We start from the raw sequence: 18,527 nt of genomic DNA, 5'->3' as shown, positions 1-18,527 counted from the left end.
CCAATGATCAGCCTGGAACTGTTTTCAATCTTCTTTCAAGACATGTATTTAAGCATTTACAAATAACAGTACAAGGACTGAATTACAAAACAGGATGAGTTCACTTCTTTACAGAAGCAGTTTACTGCCTGCTTAGCAGGGAACTAAAATATTTTCACTTCATCTGAACGAATTTACTGCTTTTCATGTAAAGCTGAAGTTGTTTCGGGTAGCACAGATGAGGCTTCCTTCAGAGAAGCTGGTTAATTATTACGATTTTTTTCTTTCTCTCTCTCTTTTTTTTTTTGGCTTTCTTCTTTAACAATTTTAATACTAGTTCATAAAAAGTTAGAGAGCTATACTTGTCCGAAGATCAGGCTTAACTTCAAAATAAAATTCACGCAAGTTCTTCTTTATAAAAATGGTCAAAAGTTTAGAACTTCAGTCTCCCGTGTCAAAATAAAATGTAGTCCACTTTCTTGTAATGAAATCGTCTTTTCTCCAATTTCTTTTTTATATACACGGTTCCAGTGCCCTAAAAGATAAACATTTCTAGTCTTCTCTCTGGGCTGAAAAAAGAAAACACAATACAGAAAAAGAAACTAAAGTTATTTAAGAGAAGAGCTTTATTTTTATTTTTTTAATCAAATTTCTCTACCACCCATCCTGCTTGCACGCCTCTGGGCTCTCTTTCTACAGACACAGTTACATGCACTTGAATTTCTTTTCTAATATTCTCTTACCTTTTTTAGATATTACTATTAAAACATAGGAGTGGGATGGGCATATAGTTCTTGATTCTTTTCAATCACTCTCTGCCTGAGACTTTTATGATAATGGATGACCTTTCTAAAGAACTTCTAAGTCTCATCTGTGTCTTGGTTCTTGGGGGGGTGTCTCCTTTTGGATTAGGTTGGTAATTGTTTTTCTTTGGAATCCGTTGGAGATTAATACGTTTGTGAGAGTGTGTAATTCAGTTTTCAGGTGGTCTTTGTCGGCTAGGCATTTGGTTCTGGAGATGAGGGTCTTGACTACAGAGTTGATCTGTGCAGGGTGGTGATGGGATTGTGCGTTTAGGTAGCAGTTGATGTGTGTGTTTTTCCAGTAGATGGTGTGTCCTAGGGAGCCATTGGGTTTTTTGTAGATTAGGACATCCAGAAAGGGAAGTTGGTTGTTTGCTTCTATTTCCACAGTGAATTATATTTTGGGGTGTAGGCTGTTGAGATGTGTGAGGAAGTTGTCCAGTTTTTCTTTCCTGTGTGGCCAATTCACGAAAATGTCATCAACATATCTAAACCAGAGTTTGAGTTTGTGTTCAGATTTATCTAAGGCATTAGTTTCAAAATGTTCCATGTATAAGTTTGTGATGATGGGTGAGAGGGGTGATCCCATGGGTGCTCCTTCTATCTGTTTGTATCTTTGTCCATTATGTCCAAACTCACTCCACTTCATAGGAACAACACAGAAACAAAACGTACAACCCAGCGACCTACTATGTGAGTTTCGATGTCATATCCCTCTTCACCCAAGTACCTATAAAAGAAGCCTTGACAGCTATCCAGAACAAACACAACCCCCGTAAACACATCCTGGACCTGATCAACCACTGCCTAACCAACACATACTTCATCCATAATGGACAAAGATACAAACAGATAGAAGGAGCACCCATGGGATCACCCCTCTCACCCATCATCGCAAACTCAAATTCTGGCTTAGACATGTTGATGACACTTTCGTGATTTGGAGGCAGAGAGGGGGCCAGAGCTATAGGCCAGTTATCAGCTGCCTTCAGAGTCAGACATCAGTGAGGCAGACGAACAGCTGGAGCCTGTTCCCAGTGTGCGCATGTGCAGAGTTGCCAGATGAAGGGAACAGCTAAAGAACAGCGGTCGATTTGGGAGTAAAGGGTGAATGGCTCCTCCCAGAGGAAATAAAAGAGGAGCGAAAGGGGAGTGGAGTTTGCAGGAGACAATTAGTTTGCTTAATTGGCTCATGACTCTCCAAGACTTCTTGCCAAGTTTTGCAGATATCAGCCTGGCAGTTCCCTACACCAGATAAGGTCGGTGACTGAAAATCCTCCCTTGAAAGACTTTGCTGGATATGAATGAGCAGAATTCATAGCAAATTAATAAAAGGGTTTTTGGTCAGGACAAGGAGTTTGCTTCATGCTTTTAGGAAGCCTTGGTCAGAACAAAACCAGGACACAATAAGACACTATTCTAGTCCTATATTAGGCAAAATACAGTTGTGGGACTTTAGGCTAGTCCCTCTGACAGGAGGATGTGGCAAACCGCTTGTGAAAACTGCAGGAGACAGATGTTGGGAATAAAGAAAAATGATTTGAAAGCATGATTTTTAAGTACCTTTGTGATATGCTATTATACTTTATAGTTTCTATAACTAAGAAATATATAAACATTTTAACATATTGCTATTACAGCTATCTGTAATTTATGGTGCACAAATAACTTGGTTTGAAAAAAGCTGAAGAAAACAATCCCCCCCCCCCCCAAACATATACGAAATTAAAAGGAAAATTGATGGTGGCCGCAACAATGCAGTCAAAACACTGTCTGTTTTTTATCTGCATTGCTTTGGCATCTGCCATGTAGCCTTTTGTTTTATTTTTAACCTGCTTTTCAGCTAAGCCTTGATTGTATCCCAAGCCACCTATGCAGCTGTGTGGATCATAAGAAATCATTAGGCTCAATGAAAGGAGTGCAGAAAGAATAAGCAAGGAGGACGCTTACCTCTTGTCGCTGGATGGACACACTATGACCAAAGAATGAAAGCTAGAGAAAAAAATAAAAACAAAAATAAAAACTAAAAAAAGGGAGGAGAGGAAAAATGGAAAGAAAAAAAAAGAGAGAGAAAGATTTTAAAGCACACCTAGTAAGAAACGAGCAAGGAGTCTAGAATAAGGGGTCGTAGTTTGTGCAAAGGTGTGAAATATGCTGGGATAGGACACTTCCCAAATTTAATCTTTCCTCTAACAGTTGTCATGTCTGCTGGCATGAACACAATGTATAAGAAAGACAGAGAATGCAGGATAGCTCAGTTTCCCAATTACTTTTGCTTTGTCCCTATCCATTTCCAGCACATAATTCCCCTGGGCTCATTGATAGGATAGAAATTTAACAGAAAAACAGAATGACAGAGTTGGAAGGGACTGTGGAGGTCTTCTAGTCTAATACACCCACACCCACTCAAGCAAGAGACCATATACATATACGTACATTTGGCAAGGGATGTGGGGAGTTTGATGGTCCTCTAATTTCTTGCAAAAATGATGGTCTAATAGTGCAATCACACCATTTTATCTACCCATACAAAACCTGAATTGCTGCTATTTCATTCACTTGCATGAACCATTCACCAGTAAGAAAAACCATTATATTATGATTACTGGGATCAGGTATTTGCAGTATACTTCAATATCTTATGGTTTTAAATGACGTTATTTATTTTTATGGGACTTATTTTTGGTGAAGAAAGGACATAATTTCAGACTTCTTCTATTCGACTGTACCTTTTCTAATCAAATTTATTAGCTAATGAAATTATTCAAAAGAACCAAAAGTAACATTCTTTTTCTTTTTAAATATCTTTTCTATATGATGCTTCATAGTCTATCACATTTACTTATACAATTCTTAATTTTATGGCTCTAGAAAGCTGGCAACACTAACTGTAATGCTGAAAACACACAAGAATTTTAGTTTTCTCATTGTTTTTAGGAACATAAAAACAAGGTAGAATAGCAATCTGCTTTTCATTCTATTCTGAACAGGGACAGAAAAGAAAGACTGGGGATTATTGCACTTTTGCTGCAGAAAGTTAGTTTATGAGAGGCCTGCAAATATCTTGCAAACCAAATGCAACCCCCCCCCTCCTAATATTCATCCTTCATGTTATCAGAAGCATCTTTTGCATTTTAACATTACATGTATTTTTAAAATATTGTGTCTAATATCTGCAAATGATTGCGTTATTGTCACTAGGCCATGAAAAATATAGAAGAAATGGTGGTGTTTTATAGTTAGGAAGAGCATAGAAAGAACAGCACTTGGTTACAATGAACTAAATGACTAAGTACAGATGGTTCTTGACTTATAACAGTTCATTTAGAGACCATTCAAAATTACAACATCACTGAAAAAAGTGACATGACTATTTTTCACTTTTACAACCATTTACAACATTCCCATGGTCACATAATCAAAATGCAGATGCTTGGCAACTAACATATTTGTGATGGTTGCAATGTCCCGAGGTCATGCAATCCCCTTTTGCGACCTTCTGACAGAGTCAATGGGGAAGCCAAATTCACTTAACAGCTGGGTTGCTAATTTACCAACTGCAATGATTCACTTAACAACTGTGACAAGCAAAGTTGTAAAGTGGGGCAAAACTCACTTAACAAATGTTTCATTTAACAACAAAAATGTTGGGCTCAATTATGGTCATAAGTTGAGGTCTAGCTATAATATCAGTTTGACTTCATGGATAACCCTTTAAGATGAGCATTCAAATTTATGCTCCAACCACTGATGCAGAAGATCATAAGTCCAGTTTTAAATTGACAGATCATACAAGCAAGATGTGCTGTTTGTGATTGAGCTATGGTGACACAGTGGCTAGAGTGCAGTAGTGCAGGCTACCTCTGCTGATTGCTGGCTGTTGGCTGCCTGCAATTTGGCAGTTCAAATCTCACCAGACTCAAGGTTGACTCAGCCTTCCATCCTTTTGTGTGTAAAATGAGGAGCCAGATTGTTGGGGGAAATATGCTGACTCTATAAACCCCTTAGAGAGGGCTGTAAAGCACTGTAAAATGGTATATGAGTCTAAATGCAATTGCTAGTCCTCTTGGAATCTGGAGTGCCAAAAAAGAAGAAAAGGAAGTTGGATTATATGGCTTAGAAAATTTAAATGAAGCAGGAGACCAATTTATACATTTTTGCCACACCAATGATTTCTTCATAATACTATCTTCAAATGGCCAAAATGATGCATCCTTACATGTACATTACCTGTGATGGAGTATATAGAAATCAAATTAACTACCGTGTTTCCCCGAAAATAAGATAGGGTCTTATTTTCTTTTGACCCCCGAAATAAGCGCTTGGTCTTATTTTGGGGGAGGTCTTATTATTTCTGAGGCGTAGGAGGTGGCAAGTATAGTCACCTCATGGTGCTGCTGTGTTGCAATATTTTTGGGGAGGGCGTATTTTTGAGGGAGGGCTTATTTAGTGCATGTGCTCAAAAGCCCGATTGGGCTTATTATCCAGGGAGATCTTATTTTTGGGGAAACAGGATATATTATTGCTAAGAGGACGTGGAGGAGCTCAGTAGCATGAAAGATATGACCAAGTAGTGGAAGAGATCATGAACTGTTCATGTGCAGGCTCCAAGTTAAGCTAATAAGAAGAAAGCCATTCAGTTTCCATAATATGATCTTGAATATATAACCACAATTTTCAAGGGGAATCAAATACATCGTCTTAAAATCCTGAACTTCACTGATAGAGAACCAGTTGGATTACGGAATGAATTTAAAGGATGGATATAAAAAGAGACTGCTGAAAATAAAGACAGAGAAGAAAGTAAAGTGCATGTTGTACAAAATCATGGAGAAGCCAAAGACCCCCCCCCCCAAAAAAGACAAAAATCTCAGAAAGGAATTTAACAAAAGTTTCAGAGAGTTGTTAGAAGACATAAGAAGCAGTATTACTATAACATATATAAAATATTGAAGATGGAAACACATGGAAAACAAGAAAGCCTTTCAAAAGAAGGCTCTAAACTCAGGAGGAAGTTCCAACTGGCAGACTAAAGGACACCAATGGACATATAGTAATTAATTCAAAGGAGATCAAAGGAAGATGGAAGGAATATATTGAAATGCCACTTATCTTCCAAAATACCTTAGAACAGGGGTGTCAAACTCACATCGTCACGGTGACATCATGTGACGTATTGGGACTTTCCCCACTTGGCTAAACCGGGGGTGGGCGTGGCCAGTGCCTGACTCATCTGTCCCATGGGCTGGGAGTTTGACAGCCCTGCCTTAGAAGATATTTCTGGCTTACAAGAGCTTTTTCTACTTGAAGGCGACATTAGATCAACACTCCGATTATTACCAAATTGGAAGCATACAGAAATCTATAGCAAAAGCAATAGGAGAACCAGTCAAACTTCTTACAGAGCTATGCTTGCAAATCTAGAGAACAACACAGTGACCAATTATTTGGAAGAATTTAATCTACATTCTAATACCAGAACAAGGAGACTTGACAGGATGTGCAGACTAATGTACATTGTCCTTAATTTCACATCCTAGCAAAATAATGCTTAAGTTCATCCAACACAAATTAGAGCCCTATATGGAAAAAGAGATATCAGATCTTCAAGTTGACCTTAGAAAGATCTGAAAAACAGAAGACATTATTCTAGATGCATGCTGGATAATTGAGAAAAGCAAAGAATATCCAAAGGAAATCAATAAGTACTTCATTGATTAGAGAAAATCATTTGCTTCTGTCAACCATGTCAAGTTGTGGAAAATGTTCAGAAAATGAGAATCCCAGAACATCTCATTGTCCTCATGAGAAACTTATATGGGTCAGAAAATTCACACTAGGGACAGAACTTGGGGAAAGAAACAAGACTGCAATAATACTTTCCCTTTGTTGATTTAACCTACATGTTGAATTAAGGGATTGGAAGAAGATTGTCAAGAACTGGAGAAAGAAACACCAATAACCTGATGGCACTATGCTAATGGCTGAAAATGTAAAGGAGCTGCAAACCCTAGTATTAAAGGTCAAAAAAACACATTGAAAAAATGGATCTAAAATTAAATATAAAGAAGACCAAACTAATGATAACAAGTAGATAATTGCCAATAAAAATATCAAAGTGATGGATAGCTTCTCCCTTTTAGGATCAGCCATCCATAGTAAAGGGGCAAGCACTCAAGAAATACTCCACAGACATGGTGGAATAGTCATGAAGTCTTTGGAAAAGATATTCAAATCTACAAAGATCAGAATTCCCTGTGACACTCTATGGAAATGAAAGTTGAATGTAAAGAAGTAGGATTGAGAAAGTATTGTGACCTTTAAACTCAGGAGAAGACCACCCAGAATACTAAGCCAAGAAAACAAACTGATGGATCATCAAATAAATCAATCTAGAATTCTCACTCTAGGCACAAATGAACAAGCTTAAATGATTCTATTTCAGACATAGTCTGCAAAGATCCAGCTCTTTGGAAAAGGGCCTAATGCAGGGGTGAAATCCAGCAGATTCTAACAGGTTCTGGAGAACCAGTAGCGGAAATTTTGAGTAGTTCAGAGAAACCGCAAATGCCACCTCTGATTGGCCCCAGAGTGGAGTGGGAATGGAGATTTTGCAGTATCCTTCCCCTGCCACGCCCACCAAGCCACGCCCACAGAACCGGTAGTAATGAATTTCACCACTGGTCTAATGGTAGGAAAGGTGGAAGAAAAAAGAAGAGGATGACCAGCAGCAAGTTGATTGGACTCAGTTGCTGCGGCTCTGAGACCTGAAAGAACAAGTTAGGGATAGATAGTCATGAAGAAGATTGTGATTGCTAGAAGACAAAAGTGGAAAAGGGCACTTGATAGGACATAATCAATTATTGTCAAAGGGACCTGCTGGATTTTGTTTTAGGAGACTTATATAGGCTATTGCATCTTTATGTAGGATATGATCCTGCTTTAAAGAGCTGCTGGCAGGTGCTATGTGCAAAAGATATGTAATGTAATGTAATGTAAAAAAAATACAGTAATGTTGGACGCCCAAGGAAAATTCTATGTAGTCAAGTTCATAGGAAGAATCTTCTGCATTCAAGAAGATTTCTGAAACCCAGCATCTTATCATATACAGGTAGTCTTTGACTTACAATCACCACTGAGCCCAAAACTTCTGTTGCTGAGTGAGACAGTTCTTAAGTGAATTTTGTCTCATTTTATGACCTTCCTTGCAACAGTTGTTAAGAGAATCACTACAGTTGTTAAGTTAGTAACATGGGTGTAAAGGGAAACTGGCTTCCCCATTGACTTTGCTTGTCAGAAGGTCGCAAAAGGTGATCACGTGACTCTTGGACAATGCAAACGTCATAAATAATAGCCAAAAGCCAACATGGGTTTGTCAAAAACAGATCATGCCAGACTAATCTTATTGCATTTTTTGACAAAGTGACAAAATTAGTGGACCAGAGGAATGCCGTCGATATAGTTTACTTGGACTTCAGTAAGGCTTTTGATAAGGTAGTAATAACCTACTACTAGATAAAGTAGAAGAATGTGGGTTGGACAACATCACCACCAGATGGATTCGTAACTGGCTGACCAACCGCACTCAACGTGTAGTTCTCAATGGAACTGCATCTACATGGAGGGAGGTATGCAGTGGACTACCCCAAGGCTCTGTTTTGGGCCCAGTACTCTTCAACATCTTCATCAATGATTTGGATGAGGGAATAAATGGGGAACTCATCAAATTTGCAGATGACACCAAGCTGGCAGGAATAGCCAACACTCCAGAAGATAGGCTTAAGATACAGAAGGATCTTGACAAACTTGAACATTGGGCACTATCTAATAAAATGAAATTCAATGGTGAAAAGAGTAAGGTTCTACATTTAGGCAACAAAAACAAAATGCACAGGTACAGTATAGGTGGTACCTTGCACAACAATAGTAACTGTGAAAGGGATCTTGGAGTCCTAGTGGACAACCATTTAAATATGAGCCAGCAGTGTGCAGCAGCTGCCAAAAAAGCCAACACAGTTCTAGGCTGCATCAACAGAGGGATAGAATCAAGATCACGTGAAGTGTTAATACCACTTTATAATGCCTTGGTAAGGCCACACTTGGAATACTGCATTCAGTTTTGGTCACCACGATGTAGAAAAGATGTGGAGACTCTAGAAAGAGTGCAGAGAAGAGCAACAAAGATGATTAGGGGACTGGAGACTAAAACATATGAAGAACAGTTGCAGGAACTGGGTATGTCTAGTTTAATGAAAAGAAGGACTAGGGGAGACATGATAGCAGTGTTCCAATATCTCAGGGGTTGCCACAAAGAAGAGGGAGTCAAACTATTCTCCAAGGCACCTGAGGGTAGAACAAGAAGCAATGGGTGGAAACTAATCAAGGAGAGAAGCAACTTAGAACTGAGGAGAAATTTCCTGCCAGTTAGAACAATTAATCAGTGGAACAGCTTGCCTCCAGAAGTTGTGAATGCCCCAACACTGGAAGTCTTTAAGAAGAAGTTGGATAGCCATTTGTCTGAAACGGTATAGGGTTTCCTGCCTAGGCAGGGGTTGGACTAGAAGACCTCCAAGGTCCCTTCCAACTCTGCTATTGTATTGTATTGTATTGTAAATACATGGCGGTTGCCAAATTTTGATCATGTGACCATGGAAATGCTGCCAACGGTAATAAATGTGAAAAACGGTCATAAGTTACTTTTTTCAGTGTTGTTGTAACTTCGGACGGCCACTAAATGAACTGTTATAAGACTACCTGTACAACTTTTTTTGAATATAGCTTCATCTCATCATTCAAGCTTTTCAGTGTTTTAACCATACCTTTTCTTCCAATTCCTTTATTTGTCTTTTTTGAGCTTCAATTCTTTCTTCTAGCTCCTTAATTCTCTGTGAAAATTAGAATTATGTATGAATACTACATTTTTAGACTTTCTGTTAAGCCCACTTTTGACTGTTTGGTATGCTATGCTTTCGTGGAGAAGGGGAATATATTATGAGCCATGATATGCTCATAGTCAATACAGTAAGTCAAGTAACAACTTTCCTTTGCACAGATACAATTGTTAACGTCATAAAATGAGGTCCCTGCTTAATTATACTCCTCAAGGCTGGTTTACAGCAGCCTGGTTGCAATCCCCCTCCCCCCCGTGACTATTAAAGCTGTGAAAGTGACTATGCATAATGGAGTGATGTGCCTGAGGACATCTGGTATCTTTATGGCTGCTTGTTGCTACTGTAGTCACTTCCTTAAATGAGCTTTTTAAATCAAATTTAAATCAATTTTAATGTATGTGTTTTTACATTTTAAACTGCTGTTCTGTGTAGCTTTTTCTGTTTTGTAAGCCACCCAGAATTGCAGTATTGGGGAGATGGGCAACATATACATTTAATAAATAAGTAAATTTAAGGTCAAATTATTAATGCAGGTTCCAATCTGGATCAGTCACCAGGACCAGAGGTTTAGTTTTCTGAGCTTTCAGACTCATGCTTGAGTTCATCCTCGGGGAACTTTTCTGTATCAGAGTGTGTGCTTTGGGATATTCTATTTATATGATGCCTCTTCTTTGAGGCTTTTTAGTTATAGATTGGGGTGGTGATGGCTGGCTATTAAGTCTTTGGCTGCTGTTTCCTTGTGCTGCCAATCCCTCAGTTCCTAAGTATTTGATAAGCTGGTGGTAAATCCGCACTCCTGTTGACCTATAAGGGGCTTCACTCACTTCCCTGGCTGTTTTTGTGCCTGCTCGTCCACAGTAGCTGCAAAATTGAATGTATGTCCTTGTTTGTTGCAATGTGAAGTTACCAATGAGTTTGGATCTCCTTGTCTGACCGCTGGCTTGTGTTCTTGTAATTTGGTGGTTAGCTTCCTCCTGTGAAAGCTCAGAAAACTAAACCCCAGGTCCCAGTGATCAACCCGGATCCTGCAATATTATCCAGGGACACATATATTCACCTTCATTCATGAAAATTATTAATGGCATAAAGAAAACACAAGTGAAAGTCATTGTTCTTCTTGCAGGAGGCATTCCTAGTGGCACAATATCCTATATCACCTGTTGTGCATGTTGAATATGCTCCATCCTTTCTCGGAGAATCTGGGAGTCCCTTTCTCGGAGTTCACTCATAACCTGCCGTTTCCATTGTTCCACAGCATTCTTCAACTTCTCTCTCTCTTCATCTGACAGTATTTCTGACATTTTGGCTCCTGCTTCCTGCTGTAGAGCATCATAGAGCATGGCTTCCAATTCCAAAATGTGCTAAATAAATGAAAAATCAAGCTACTTTATTCCGATTAAGTTTGGGTGATGATGGCAGTTTGATATAATTTGTGACTGTGTGCTCCATTGCTCCTTGTCTTTCATTGTAAACAGGATGGGCTGTTTCAGCCAGAATATTATTGTCTCAATAAACATGGCAGCTGATGTCTTCTTTTGCCTCCAACTTTAATGTTGTACTAAATTTATTCTTACAGAGCTCATCAATTTAAAGCTCAATCACAACCAATAGAGCCTTTTTAGATGACTCAGTCACTCTATATTTCAAGATCTTAAAAAAGGAATCACTTTTAAGTCATTGCTCAAATTACCCAACTTGTTGTCCCTTTTCCAAACACAAATGTAGAAGACTGAAGAGAAATATATTGCTTATTGATGGCACCACTAGATTGCACCCAGGAAATTCACTCCCAACTACACATATCATTATGTAGCTAAAGACTTTTGTGACTTCTAAATCTCACAATGTTTCTATTCTCTCTCACATGATCTCATTAGATTTGGCACATTTAATATTTTAATGGTTTCATGACCACAACACTGTGCATATAATATGACTATGTCTGCTGATCAAAAATATTGCTGACTTATGTTGTAGAGATAGATCACTTATGGCCAGGCAGAACATGGATTACGCCACAGCAGCTGCCATTTGAACTTAATTTTTTACCATTCTGCATGCATGTTCAATATGAATAGAACATACGAAGAATCTCTCTCCCAGTCAGAAATATATATATCCTTATCAGCTGAGCCAGGGAAATAGGTATGTATTTGTGTTACAACCCCTGGTATGCCCAAATATGGGAGGGAGCTCACTACTCCCCCTTTCTGTCCTTCGGCTCATTAAGAGGAGGAGAGCCTGTGGCTTAGTGGCTAATCATCTGCCTAATATGTAATACAGCACAGGTTCGAATCCCAGTAAGGGTATGGCTAGCTGATGAGAGCTAAATATCTTGAAATAGATCTATACTAGTCTCCCTTTATTTATTTATCAGCACAAATACAACACAAACATAGCAAAGGCAACATTAAAAATAAAAATATGGTTTTCTGCCTGGATGGTCTTCTGTAATGAGTTGAAGGACAGAAAGGGGGAGTAGTGAGCTCCCTCCCATATTTGGGCATACCAGGGGTTGTAACACAAATGCATACCTATTTCCCTGGCTCAGCTGATAAGGAGGAGAGCCTGTGGCTTGGTGGCTAATCATCTGCTTAATATGTAATACAGCCCAGGTTCGAATCCCAGTAAGGGTATGGCTAGCTGATGAGAGCTAAATAGCTTGAAATAGATCTATACTAGTCTCCCTTTATTTATTTATCAGCACAAATACAACATTATATATATATATATATATATATATATATATATATATATATATATATGTGTGTGTGTGTGTGTGTGTGTGTGTGTGTGTGTGTGTGTGTGTGTGTAGCCTTTATTGTCATTGTACAAAATGAATACAACAAAATTGGTTTATAATAATTATAATGTAATAATAATATTCACATTGTTGTGAATAAATCATCATGAACATCACCCTTGGGAAGCATTCAATAGGTGGACAAAAATGCCAAATTCAGTATAAACTGTGTTACCAACCATCAAAATAAAACAATTGCAGAATAAATATCTTGTCTCCAAATCCAGAAATAGCACAGAAAACTTGTATTGATGAGCTAGGGAAAAATTGAGATTTTTCCATATTTCTGCAATGTTTCAAAAGGAGTGCTAAACACAGCATGGTTTTGCCTGTGATAATACAACAAGCCATTCCATGTGAATTATTTAAAGTCTCTAGGGGACTGTACATTTCACACTCCATTTTGTAATCTGTGATATATGATTAGGTGCTGAGTGGAGCATAACAACGAATTTTCAATGGATTAAAAATTAAATTTGAGTGAGAGAGAAAGTGGGCAAGCAAGCTCAAGAGAGCACAAAGTGTTAATCAGCTATGGCCACATAAGTCATTAAGTTGTTGCTTTTTCTGGCTCATAGTGATAGAAATCTGAGTTGCTAACATCTCTACAGTTTTATGCCCGTTATATAATTTTATATAAAGTAAATATACTTTACTATACTTTTCTATCATAGGAATACTTTGCTAAGAGTCCATGGTACAGATGAGGTGGGAAAACCTACCGTTCCTACCACAGCTGCAGTCCTGATCAAATCCTGTCTTTCAGAATCTACTGCTAGTTTCATAGAGGAAAAAACATCAACCGAGACCTCGGGAATTGCACCTGAAAATTTTGCCTTGAGGTTGAAAAAGGAGAGAGCCTCTTTCTACCTACCCTAATCCAAACTGATTTTTGTATAATCAAATTGCACTAAAAAAAAATATCCAAAACAGATTTTTTGTGTAATGATTGGCCCATACTATAATGTATCTCAATCCAAAACCAATCTGGATTCATCTCCCATGGAGTGCCTGAGAATTAAACCTGTGCATGCCAAATCCCAAATGTAATGCAGGTTTGCTTTCATTAGTGAATCTTTTACACTGAATCCACTTCTCTGCGATAGAAAGTCTTTCAAGCTATGTGACTCAAAGATTTCAAGAGAGGTTCTCAGAATCATTTGACTTTAAGGCGGTGTTTCTCAACCTTGGCAACTTTAAGATATGGGAACTTCACCTCCCAGAATTCCCCAGCCTGGGGAAAATGATCCAAAGGAAATTTTGTCTGTGGACTTTCATACCTACCTTGTGTGCTTGATCTAAAGACTGTTTCCTGTAATCCAATTCATCATCCAGATACCCCTTTTGTTTACTAAATAGGTCCTAAAAACAAGGAGATTCGGGTTATACTGATTTTTCTCAGGAAGCACAATATGTAATCACGGATTTTAACTGTTTGGTGAATCTGTACCTTTTCATTTTCTAAGTCTATCATCTTTTGCTGGAGTGCTGATTCTGTAACTTCTATCTGTTGTAGCCACTGCATGAAGAAAATGAAGAAAAATCAGATTTGGATAGGCATATCGAGGGTTTGTTGACCCTGGCAACTTTACGCAGTACGCAGTTCGATAAAGGAGAATATTTGTAGCTCAGGGTTGAAATGAGGGGTCCTTGGTGTTCTCTGAGCCTGTTTTCTTTTAGACATTTCATCACCCAAACTAAGTAATCGGTGCTGGAATGCTGGAAAATGCTATAAAGCAGGCATGTCCAAAATGCGGCCCGGGGGCCCAAATGTGGCCCTTTTTCAAATTTCAAGCAGCCCGCAGCCTCTTCTCCCCACTGGAGTTATTTGTTTAGTCTTTCATAAAATACCGTATTTTTCAAAGTATAAAGATGCATCTTTTTCCCCTCAAAAAAGAGGCTAAAAATCTGGGTGCACCTTATACACTGAATACAGCATTTTTTGCCTCCCAAAACTCTGCCCCCTTCACCAAAATGGCTGTGCATAGCCTTTAGGAGGTTTTCAGAATGCTCCTGGGGGCTGTGGAGGGCATAAATGAGCAAAAAACGGGCCATTTTTTGCTCAACTTTGCCCCCTTCTAGCCCCCAGGAGCACTCTAGAAGCCTCTTAAAGGCTATTCATGCCCTTTAAAAAAAAAAGGCCCATTTTCGTGAAAAATGGGCCATTTTTGTGAGAGTGCAAAAACTTTTTTTTTTAATTTGCCTCTTCAAAATCTTGGTGCGTCTTATACTCCGAAAAATACGGTAGTTAATTCGCATTTAATGTTAAGGGTTCAAAGAATGTCAGGCTGAATGATCGGCCCCACACATTTTCACCTCACCAAATCTGGCCCTCCTTGCAAAAAGTTTGGACACACCTGCTATAAAGGGCTTGAATCAGTGTACTAATCAGTGCTAGAAAGGTGTGAGGTAATGAAACACCTGCAAGAAAAAAACCAAGCTCAGAGAAGTCATGTATGAACTTTAACTCCCAGAATTCTGGGAGGTGAAGTTCACACAGCTTAGGGTTTCCAAGGTTGACAAACATTGGGCATATCAGACAAGAGACCAGCCTTCAGTGCATAACTCTATTATTGGGTTTATAGCAAAGTACCTCAGTATGCTCAATATCTCTAAGTTTGGCAATTCAGTTATAATAATCAGCATTGCGATTTAGCAAAGGTAATCTGATCTTTGGGCTCAATGCTTCATATAAAGGAGCTGAACATAATGCCTGGATTGTCGAATAGTAAATTTAAGCCTAAGTTATAGTACGATATTTCTGTACCCAAATCTAAGGCACTTCCATTTTACAAAAGTAAAGAAAAATATTTAGGTGAAAAACTGGTCACTGATCAGCAAACAAATATTTTTAAAAACTATTGGTAAGAGAGAATAGAAAATTAGGGATAGGCTTAGCAGCTTGAATTGTTTTAAAGCTACTAGCTATGAACATATCACTCTGCTTCATTTTGTTGTTTATTCCATTCATATCAGTTTAATAGCTATAGATATTTATAAGGAATTTGGTTGGAAATGGTATTTACAGCTTTAGTTACTCTATTAACCCACTTTGGGTATTCTACCCCAACATCCCAGCAACCAAATATCCAGATCAGGTGGGGTCAAACTCGCATCATCACCGCAGCATCATGTGACATACTTTGATTCCCGCCCTCCTTTGCTAAACTGGGCATGGGCGTGGCCAGTGTATGATGCATCTGGCTCATGGCCTGCGAGTTTGATAGCCCTGATTTTTTTCTGTTTGATGCAGAGTTGAGAGCCATCCTGCTAGTTATACTGGTGACCAGTTATACTGGGGACATGGCAAGATCATTTCCAGACAATGATAAAAGTAATTTGTAGAACCAAGTCTTAGATAAGTTTTTGGCAAGATTAAGGTTAAAGTTAAGGCAAGGTTAAGGAGGATGTCAAATCTGTTACATTTGCTCTACTTTTATAAATCAGTACTCAATAGTGTTGCACCAGAGCATAAGTTATGCTAATATAACTGGACACTGAATCCCTTTCAGCAAAAGAAGCAACATCCCCATTACCTTTTCTGCCAGTGTCAAAACTGTCCTTGCTTGTATGACTACAACTTGCTCGTCATTCGTTAAGTTCTAAATTAAGAGCAGAATAAATGTATTATCACAACATACATCTCTGCATTGTTTTCCCATTTCCAAGGTGCTCTTGCCCTGAATATTTAAACATTCCTTAAAACTACAAATCAAAAGTAGTACTTGATTATACTTTCTTGATTATAATTTCTTGATTATATTACTTGATTATAATTTCAAGATAATATTCCATGACCAGGAGGTGTTGAAAAGAGTTGATCTCTACAATCCACTCCCGATAAATACAGGTAGTCCTCAACTTACAACGGTTCGTTTAGTGACTATTCAAAGTTACAACAGCACTGGAAAAAGTGACATGACCATTTTTCACATTTACAACCTTTGCAGCATCCCCATGGTCACATGATTTACATTCAGATGCTCAACAACTGATTCATATTTATGACGGTTGCAGCATCCAGGCCAGGGGTCATGTCATCAGTTTTTGCAACTTTCTGTCAAGCAGAATTAATGGAGAAGCCAGATTCACTTAACAACCGTGTTACTAACTTAACAACAGTGAGTCACTTAATAAATGTGGCAAGAAAGATTGTAAAATGGAGCAAAACTCCCTTAACAAATTTCTCACTTAGCAACATAATTTTTTAAACTCAATTGTGGTTGTGAGTCCCTCTATGCAAATATTGGTTTACTCCATTACTGATGTATCAATTATTAATTCTCAATAAATATTAAAAGAAACATGAGGTAAATAAATAACATTCTAATACTTCCAGATATTAGAAGTGAGAAATCTGGACCAGCAACAGTGAATCGCTTCTCTGACTTTGTGAAACAATACATGGTACAAGTCCAGGTTGCCCCCTGAAGTCATTTGGAGGTATCCTGAAACACAGCCTTTTTATTTGTTTATAAGAAGCCCATTTGCACTTTATCTCCTCCCCTCCCCCGCCCCGACTTCACAAAATATCTGGAGTTCTCCAATCCTCTTTCCAAAAATAATTGCCTATTGGTTGCATTGAACATCTAACCACAAAAGCCTCAGTATTTGCAAGTTAATCAGTGGGAAGAAATGAGAAACCTAATTTACGACCTACTCTGCTTCCCTTTAATCAGTGTAAATCTAAAAACTGCTGATGCTTGGATCAATCTCGGCAAAATGAAAGAGCTGCCCTTTGGAATGGTCTCTCCTCACTCCCAACATTTAAAAACCTAAAGATATGATTATTCCCCCCGGGTTTGGGGCTGGGGTTCATAAATTCACAACAAGAGAGGGTGTGAATGTGTGCCAATTTGTCTATTTCTGACTTTTATGGCTGATTTTTGTTTGTCTTGATTAGTTTCCTGTAAGCTACCAGGGCCACCTTGGGCAGCCCTATAAATTATTTGAATACATTTTTAAAGCATCTGGAAAGGGAAGGGTATATGATTACGGCTCAGACAAACATAACTTCTCTTAAATGAAGGAAAAGTCTACCCTGCTTTTCTTTGCTTCCAATTAGATGTTGCCCTGAAGCAGTAAATTTTCAAAAAATAAAATAAAATAATAAAATAACAATAAATAAAATAAAATAAAATAAAAATGTTGAGGGGGCTCTAGAAAAGGTTTTGGGGTCCAGATGAAGCCTATGGGCATTGGATTGTAGAGACCATCCCAACATAAACAAAAATTAATTTATTCCAATCATGCTTGTTTCAAGCTGTGGTATGTTCTAATACACACACGCACACACACATGCACGCACACACGCACACACGCACACACACACTTAAAGGTTTTTAAAAATAGCAAAGGCTAGTAAAACACTAGCAAAACACTAGTAAAGGATATCCAATCCCCATGTTACAATATTAAGTTAACTTGTGAAATACCTTAGACCAGGCATAAGTAACTTCAATGTGCCTGGAAATTATTTTCCATGTTGTACCTTGCCTGAAAGATACAACACACACCCAGTGGCATCATGGTCATCATTGTGACACACACACACTCTCTCACTCCCAAAATTAACTCTCTCCAATTTGAGTGTTTCTGACAGGATATTGGGAGAGGCGATAGTGGCCTTCACGTTACTTGTTGCCAACTTCTGCCGTATTCTATAAAATAATAGATTGGGGCAGTATAATGGTTGTTGGTATAATGGTATCACACAAGTGGATGATATAAGGGTTAATGCTTAGATAATGCTTTGTTTTCAGCCCTTAGCTACTTCAACCAGAGAAAAATATTTAATCCTCCCCTAAACGCAAATCTAAACATTTTTCTTCTGTCCATTTCAGGGGGTCTCTGGGGATGGGGAACATGTGACCTGGGTCTATCCAACCCTGACTTATATTATTGACATTCTGTATAAACTAGGTGTGAGAAGCATTGGTCCGAAACAAGGACTTCCCCACGTGAAAATGTTGCTTAATTATAACAAATAAAAGCAATTACAGGGGCATTTAATGCAGCTTGAACAAAAGAACGAAACACATTCACTGAAAC

General features: G+C 38.4%; 1 protein-coding gene across 26 annotated transcripts in view; it reads right to left on the bottom strand.

The window, feature by feature from the left end:
- Positions 1 to 275: 275 nt before the first annotated feature.
- JAKMIP3 (Janus kinase and microtubule interacting protein 3) overlaps positions 276 to 18,527 on the bottom strand; it is a 131,988-nt gene continuing 113,736 nt past the window's right edge. For 12 of the 26 annotated variants that reach the window (XM_081955979.1, XM_081955961.1, XM_081955981.1 and 9 more), the window contains 7 exons: positions 16,013 to 16,078; positions 13,927 to 13,995; positions 13,761 to 13,838; positions 10,831 to 11,034; positions 9,602 to 9,667; positions 2,733 to 2,774; positions 276 to 548 (listed from right to left, as the gene is read on the bottom strand). In XM_081955979.1, the coding sequence (XP_081812105.1) occupies positions 405 to 548; positions 2,733 to 2,774; positions 9,602 to 9,667; positions 10,831 to 11,034; positions 13,761 to 13,838; positions 13,927 to 13,995; positions 16,013 to 16,078 (669 nt within the window). In that variant the 3' untranslated portion in view covers positions 276 to 404. Of the gene's footprint in view, positions 2,286 to 2,732; positions 2,806 to 9,601; positions 9,668 to 10,830; positions 11,035 to 13,760; positions 13,839 to 13,926; positions 13,996 to 16,012; positions 16,079 to 18,527 lie in introns of all 26 variants that reach the window. The other 14 variants (XM_081955962.1, XM_081955964.1, XM_081955966.1 and 11 more) reach the window with 4 other exon arrangements.

Source organism: Natrix helvetica (assembly GCF_964273705.1).
Source record: "Natrix helvetica genome assembly, chromosome: 5".
In the NCBI taxonomy this organism is placed as follows: Eukaryota; Metazoa; Chordata; class Lepidosauria; order Squamata; family Natricidae; genus Natrix; species Natrix helvetica.
Note: the sequence above shows the minus strand (reverse complement) of the source record. Positions and strands in the feature narration are given on the sequence as shown.